The 7,031-nt window shown below is 68.4% G+C and overlaps 1 protein-coding gene across 1 annotated transcript in view; it reads left to right on the top strand.

Annotated features, from left to right (window-relative positions):
* Positions 1-6,615, top strand: part of SPAG5 (sperm associated antigen 5) — a 9,276-nt gene extending 2,661 nt beyond the window's left edge. Inside the window, exons 4-22 of the mRNA XM_085309314.1 lie at positions 39-132; positions 479-613; positions 948-1,067; positions 1,363-1,455; positions 1,728-1,862; positions 2,056-2,149; positions 2,404-2,497; positions 2,632-2,713; positions 2,984-3,117; positions 3,461-3,626; positions 3,803-3,989; positions 4,446-4,517; positions 4,681-4,804; positions 5,101-5,212; positions 5,543-5,623; positions 5,705-5,848; positions 6,056-6,130; positions 6,234-6,314; positions 6,435-6,615. Of these exons, the coding sequence (XP_085165440.1) occupies positions 39-132; positions 479-613; positions 948-1,067; positions 1,363-1,455; positions 1,728-1,862; positions 2,056-2,149; positions 2,404-2,497; positions 2,632-2,713; positions 2,984-3,117; positions 3,461-3,626; positions 3,803-3,989; positions 4,446-4,517; positions 4,681-4,804; positions 5,101-5,212; positions 5,543-5,623; positions 5,705-5,848; positions 6,056-6,130; positions 6,234-6,314; positions 6,435-6,548 (2,137 nt within the window). The 3' untranslated portion in view covers positions 6,549-6,615. The remainder of the gene's footprint in view (positions 1-38; positions 133-478; positions 614-947; positions 1,068-1,362; positions 1,456-1,727; positions 1,863-2,055; positions 2,150-2,403; positions 2,498-2,631; positions 2,714-2,983; positions 3,118-3,460; positions 3,627-3,802; positions 3,990-4,445; positions 4,518-4,680; positions 4,805-5,100; positions 5,213-5,542; positions 5,624-5,704; positions 5,849-6,055; positions 6,131-6,233; positions 6,315-6,434) is intronic.
* Positions 6,616-7,031: the final 416 nt, after the last annotated feature.

The raw sequence follows: 7,031 nt of genomic DNA, 5'->3' as shown, positions 1-7,031 counted from the left end.
AGCGCGGTGCGAGCGCCGGCGCCCTCGTCTCGCCCGCAGAGCGCCTGGGCTGAGCAGTGCCTCCTGTTTCGGGGCCTGGCGGACGCCGCTCTCGGGAGCCTGCGGGACGATCGGGGAGCCCTGGCCCAGGAGGTGAGCCCCGCTCACCGGCCGGCCAGCCCGCGCGGCAGCCTGCCTTCGGCCCGGCCTTTCGCCCCTCTCCGGGTGCYGGCGGCGGGGGCTGGCGGAGCCGCTGCTGGGAGCTGCGTGGCAGATGTGARCCCAAACCACCCGGACGGGCTTTGCGCGGGGCTTTCCGGGGCTGCGGCCGCCGGCGGKGCCCGGAGGCCGCCGGATCGGTCTGTTCCCCGCGGCCCGGCTCGATGGCCTGGGGACGCGGGCGGGGGGCCCCGGCGCTGCGGACACGCGCGGCCGTAGGCTGCCGCGTGCGTCTCGGCGCCGAGCTCGGCTCTTCTCAGGCTGCTCTCGTCTCTCGCAGCGCGAGCAGCTGAGGAGCGTGGCGGCCCGGTGCAAGGCCGTGCTGCAGAGCGTGCCCGGCAAGCTGCGGAGCTGCCTGGAGGAGCGGGACGCCGCGGGGCGGCGAGCGGACGAAGCCCTTCGAGCCAAGGAGGAGGTAGYGGGATGGCCTGCTGCAGCATCCGTGCGTGGGCTCTGCTGCCCCAGGGCCCCGTCCCTTGGTCGAGGTGTCCYGCATCTGCCAGCCCTGGGGAGGGAAGGTCCCGCCGGGTGCCAGTGGTGCCCAGGGTGGCCCTGCTAGGCTGGGCGGGCTTGTGGCTCTTTGGCTCAGGGCTCGACCTTGCCACGGCAGGAGCGAGAGCCCGGGCTCTAGCAGCTCCTGTTAGGGGGAAGGCAGCTCCTGGCAGCTCGGCCAGCTGGTGCCGGGAGCTGCCCTTCGCGTGAAACTGGGTCGCGGGTCCGTGTTCAGCGCCACATCTGTCCCTCTGCAGGGAGATCGCTTTCTGGAGGCCTTCCGCTCCCACGCCACCACGCAGATCAGCATGCGGGAGCAAAGCCTGGCCTCCCAGAGAGAGCTGGGCACGCTGCTGGCAGAGACCATCGACCAGCAGGTACCGAACGGGCAGCGCGTCCGGTTGCCTCCCCGGCGGTCCCTGGGGTGGCTGCAGGGCCCCCRGCCTGGGCTGGGTCCCAGCTCTGCGGGCGCATCTGCCACGTGGTGGGCTTGAGCGCTGGTTGCCGCTGTAAGCGACGGCCTGTGACCGGCTTGGGTCTGCCGGAGAGGTTTCTCAGCGCTGCTGCTGCAGCAGATCTGACCTCGGGGCTGGCATTTACTTCCTGCTGCAGTTGTTTGATGCAAAGTGGCTACTCCGTCCCAGCAGCACTGACTCTTCTCTTGCTTCACAGGCATCTCTGGCTGCTGAGTCCCAGCCCTTCCGGGAATTCATAGACGTCGCCTTTGAAAACCTGCGGGAGGAAAGGAGGGCCCTGGGCGAGGAGGTGAGAGGTGTCCCGGCGGTGGGCTCCGAGCACAGCGCCTTGCTTCCCCGGCGGCAAGCAGCTCGGGCTGGCACCACTTTGGTCCATCTCAGAGCACTTTGTGCTCTGGATGCCAAGATCAGCCTGGCTGGTTAGAGCCGTCCCCAAGCTGCGACCATCTCTGGTCACGCAGTGGGGCACTACAGCCTCTGGCAGGCGTGTGCGGCCGTGACATCTGGGCTCCGAGGCTGTCAGGGCAGCCCTCATCCTCAGGGCACCYTCTTCTCTTGCAGCGAGACCAAGTGAGGTCCCTGGTGTCCCGGTGCAAGGCCATGCTGCAGAGCGTGCCCGGCAAGCTGCAGAGCTGCCTGGAGGAGCGGGATGCCATGAGGCAGCGAGCAGATGAAGCCCATCAAGCTAGGGAGGAGGTAGTGGGATTCCACCGGCGTCTGGGACACTGCTCTGCTGGCTGGCTGTCCCCATTGGGGATGGAGGGATGGGGGGTGGGAAGGTCCCGGAGGGTGGAGAGCGTGTGAGCTACTCAAAGCACAGCTGGAGGGCGAAGCAGGTATTGGTGCAGCCAGTGTGTGGGCAGTGGAGATGTGCACGGTGTCTCTGCAGGCCTCCCGGCAGCTGGAGGAGGCACTGGGGGCACTGCAGGACTCGGTGGCTCAGGTCGAGCAGCTGACGGTGGCCAACTCACGCCTCAGTGCAGGTATGGGCACCCGGAGCTGGCGAGGGAAGCCGGAGCTGCCCTCGGGCTGCCCTGCCTGCCCTCGTCCCTGCGGACGTGGCCCTGCCAGGCTGAACTGAGCAAGGCAGTTGTCTCCGTGCAGCGGCTGCGGGAAACGGCCCTCTCCTGGGCCTGGTACCGGGGTCCCCCTCGGACGCATCCCGGGGCCGGAGGAACAGGGGTTCCTCCTCCTCCCCTTGCTTCGCTCTCAGTGCTCGTGCTGTGCCTTGTTGCAGACCTGAGCAGCCAGATGAAGGAGCTGGCCGGCCTGCAGCAGGAGCGGGACGCGCTGCGGCAGGAGAACGAGGACTCCAGGGAGGAGGCAGCCTGGTGGGTCCGAGCGTGAACCTCGGCATCCGGGGCAGAGCGGGGCGGGGGGGGACAGCCCCAGCCCCGGCTCCGCTCTGCCCCAAGCTGTCCTACCTGCTTTGGGCCTCGTTGGCACGGCGTCCTTTCGCCGCCAGGCTGGCGAGGCAGAGGGACGCCCTGCAGCGGGAGCGAGACGGGCTGTGCCAGGAGCTGCGGGAGATGACGGAGTGCCGGGAGGTAGGAGCGCCTGAGGCTGACTGCGGCTGTCACATGCTCCTCGCTGAGTAATGCTGCCGTGGCCTCCCGAAACCGTGGCAGCCGGCCAGGAAGCGGGATTAGCCCTCCTCCCGCGGCCGGGGGGGGGGGGGGTCAGTGACATCCTGCACGTAGAGCTGCTCTCCCTCGTACCCTGCAATGGCTCCCGGGGGGCCGCCGCTCCGCCGGCCGGGCGGATGCTGCCCCCTCGGTCTCGCGCCCGGCGCTCGCAGCCGTGCTCCTCCTCCGCAGTTCATCGACCAGGAGAACCGCATGTCCCGCACGCAGCTGATGGAGGCAGAGGCCAAGCTGAAGTCCACGCTGGCCGTCCTGCGGGAGCGCAGCCTGCAGCACGAGGAGCTGAAGGACTCGCACCAGTGCCTGCAGTACGGCCCRCCCTCGCTGTCCCTGCTTAAACCCATCGGTTTTGAGAAATCGAGTCCCTTCTCGAGGAAGGCGGGGAGAGGGGGAACGGCTGTACGGTCTCTGCCGCTGCAGCTGAGCACAGTTACCTGGTGGGGAAGAGGCTGTGGGTAAATCCATCAGCCTTCGTCTCCTCGCTCTGACTTGGAAAACRTCAGACCTGTTGTCATCTGCAGCTGTGGGGTTTGATCCCCCACTCCCTCCCCCCCACACCGGGTTGCGATGGGAGGCAGGCCTGGAAAACGTCCCTGCCCCCTCCCAAGCAGGGGGAACGCTGCTCCCGCTGACCCTGCCGCCCTCCCGCAGGGAAGAGCAGGCTGCTCTCTGCAGGGAGCTGGAGAGCACCAAGGCCGAGCTCCTGGACCTGCAGCTCAAGAGGGCCAAGGTCTCGCAGTGCTCTGCGGACATCGCCGAGAGCAAGATGAGGCTGGAGGACCTCGCCGACTGTCTCAGAGCTGCCCTGCAAGAGGGGGTAGGAGCCCTGCCCTGGGGAGGGGGGTGGTGGTGGTGGTGGGGGGGTGATCTGCTCCCCTGCAATCAGACACCCGTGCCTCTGCCCCGTGGCTTCCCCGAGGCCGCTGCTCGCTGGGGCAGCGCGGAGCTGTTGTGAGCTGCCCTCCGGGCCCGTGCTCTGCCYCCCCTCCAAAGGATGACAGCGCCCCGTCGAGAAGCAGAGCCTGGACCCCAGCCCCGCGGACGCCGGGCTGGCGGACGCCGGGCTGGCAGACGCCCCGCGGCGCCTGGACCCCCGCCTGCCGCACGCCGGCCTGCCGCACGCCGTACCGTGCCGGGGACTCCTTCGTGGGCAGCGTCTTAAAAGCAGCAGCAGGGAAAGGTGAGCTGCACCCGCTGTTTGGATGCCAGGAGGGGTCCCCTGTACGGGGACGGGCGTTGCTTTAGGGCCTGGTGGCAGCTTCTGCCCTGTGCTTGGGATGTGCCTTACTCTGGTGCTGGGGGAGGAGATCCTGGTGCTCTCCCCATGTCCTTCGCTGCTGTGGGTCTCGTGGCTTTTTCTTCGGGGCAACCGGATTTCAGYCCGCTTTGGATCGCGGCTGCGTCTGGAGGTGAAACCTGGTGTGCCGCGCTTGCCCTGGGCTGCAGCTCTCAAAGTCAGCCACAAACTGCAAGGGCTGAAACCACCCCGGGGGRAGCGTCCCGGGGTGCTTTTGCTCCCCGGGCTGGAACGGTCTCCTCCGAGCAACCCGCGCCCCGGGGAGCTGCTCTCGGGGCTGGCTGCGCCGTGTGCAGCGCGCGGGGCTGTGCGCAGCGCCTCTGCCCTCTCCTCTCGCAGATGCCGACGAAGCCACCGGAGGCGGGAGCGCGTTTACCAGGGTCGAACCTGCCTCTACACCAAAGCAAAGAGGTACCGGTGCCCGTCGCCCTCCCYGTCCCTGCGGGCATCTGCTCCCTAGCCGCGGGCCTGTCCCCGTGCCGGCTCGGTCCCGCGCTGGGGGACAGTGCAGCGCTCTCCCTGCTGGCCTCCCTGTCCCCTCTGTGCCRCCCGCGAGCCTCTGCCGTGCCTGCAGAGCCCGAGGACGGCCTGCTGGAGAGCGTGAGGGAGCTGAGGACCGCCGTCTCCGACCTTGCCGCGCTGAGCTCCCGCRTCCAGGAGCTGGAGCAGAGCGAGTTCGAGGCGCTGCAGACGGAGATGTGAGTTTTTAGTGGGGGCTCGAGTCGAGGGCTGGCAGCTGGCTGGGCACCGGCACGGCTGTGGCGGGCACATCCTGTCCTTGGGGCAGCTCCATGTGGCGTCTGCCCTGGCTCTCAAGGAGGGCCCATCTCGAGCAGGCTCTCTCCAGCCCCCCAGCTGGCTGGGGTGGGAGTTGTCCTCTCCCAGGCTCCGTGTGGGGCTGGTGAGACGCTCCAGAAGGGATCTGATGCATGGTGCCAGGCACACTGTGCTTGGCTGGGGTCCTCATCCACCCAGCCTTGCTGTCCTCTTGCAGCTCCAACCTGCAGCTGAGGCTGGAGATGGTGACTGCCGAGAGCCAGGAGAAGACAGACGCCCAGGCCGCCACCATCGCCAAGCTGAACAAGGCCTTGAGGGGCAAGCTACAGGTGAGCCGGTGCCAGAAGTGGGCCAGCACTCACTCCAGGGCAGAGCCGAACTGGGACGGGCGCTGATCTAGGACACRGAGAATCTGGGTAACTGGCTCTTTCCGTGCCCCGCGGGTACTCGGGGCTGATCTAACCTTCTCGAATGCAGGAAACCCGCTCCCACCCGTTTGGGGGCAGCCGTGCTGCCGAGCCGGGCCCCGCAGTGGGATGGCCGTGGCCCTGCTGCAGGGGCYGTGCRTGGCCCCCGGCCCGTGCAGGGCTCGCCTGCCACGGGCCGGGCATTGCCGGCCTGGAGGAGGCCTGGCCTGACGCCGCTGCTTCTCTCCGCAGAACGAGAAGGAGCTGCAGGACGTTGTGAAACAGCAGGAAGAGAAGATGCTGCAACTCATCGACAAGAGTGGGGAAGTCATGGTGCGTGGGGGGCCCTGGGAGGGCCCCATATGGGTAAGTGCCGGCCGTAGGGCCAGTCTCAGCATCTCCTCCGCTCTCCAGAGGCTGAAGGGAGAGGTCTCCCAGCTGAAGCGCTCGCTCCAGCGTGCCGAGACGGAGGCCAAGGTGCTGTGGGAGGAACTGCGAGGGCAGGAGCYCAAGGTGGATGCTGCCTGCGTCCAGGAGCGAGTGCTGCTGCGGCAGGAGGTGAGGCCGTGGGGCTGCCGGCACAGGGGCTCCCTGGGTGCCCGACGCTCTTGAGCATGCATGGGACGGGGCCTGCCCCAAGCCGTGCTCCTCAAGCTGGTGCAAGGACCAGGCCGGATGGGCAAACAGCTGCTGGGCCGGCACCGTGCAGCTGGAAGCCTCCCCGAGCCGACGGCTCGCCCTCATCTGCTCTTGCTCTGTTGGCAGGTGGACAAATTGCGGCTGCTGCTCCTGGAGAAAGAGGATGAAAGCTCGCTGCTCTCAAACAAGTACCTGGAGCAGGTACCTCGGGCTCCTCGCCTTGGGGGCTGSGGTGGTGCTAGTCTCCTACCTGGGCTGGTCTCTGCCCTCTCTGGGCAGGCTCCTGACAGGCATCTACCACCAGATTCGAGGCCTGGAGCTGAGGCTCTGCCATGCGCAGAAGGGGCTGAGGAACCACGAGGAGATGCAGGAGAAGATGAGAGAGGTGAGGTTGGCAGCCGGCAAGGACGGAGGTCTCAGCTTGTGCGACAGCCGGGCCCCTCTCCCTTCCAGCACCAGCCTTTTCTCCAACCCCGTCGATCGCTAACGCCGCTGTCGTCCCCAGGTCCTGTCGTCCATCCCCGAGGCGGCAGCAGGCTCCCAGGAGCTCCGCAGCCTGCTCCGATACCTGGGCCTGAAGCCGGCCAGCGGCAGCAGGGACTCTGTGGACCTGCTATAGCCTGTAGCATGAAATGCTCTGGTTCTTAACGATGTAATTATTTATTGAGTAAAGTTTGTTAGCCTTTCCCCTGCCTGGTGGCTGGACGCGTGGAGGAAGTGCCGGCTGCACCCCGTGGGTGGGGACGGCCCTGGGACTGCGAGSGCCGGGCGGGCCGGCGGCAACTCGTCCTCAGCCGCCTGCACCGGCCCGTCCTGCTCCGCACCCGCACCCGTCCCGGGGCTCCGGGCACGGCTCCAGGGCCGCACTGACTCAGCCCCGGCGCGCGCCCAGCCCCCTCCCTTCCGCCCTCGCCGCCTCCTCTSCTCGGCTGGGGCTGCCGCCTTCCGCCAGCGCCGCCGGAACCGGGCCCGCTCTCCGCCGGGCGCCGCCGTCCCACGGCTCCCGGCAGCAGCCCCACGTGCCCGGGCTGACCCAGCTCCCCTGCCCGGGGCCCCCGCTCCTCCTCCTGGCCTAGATTCCCTCTGCATTTCCCCCCCCCCC

This window comes from Rhea americana, unplaced genomic scaffold (genome assembly GCF_003343005.1).
Source record: "Rhea americana isolate MKP2758 unplaced genomic scaffold, rheAme1 scaffold_295, whole genome shotgun sequence".
Classification (NCBI taxonomy): Eukaryota; Metazoa; Chordata; class Aves; order Rheiformes; family Rheidae; genus Rhea; species Rhea americana.
The sequence above is the reverse complement of the archived record's forward strand: the minus strand, read 5'-3'. Positions and strand labels throughout refer to the sequence as shown.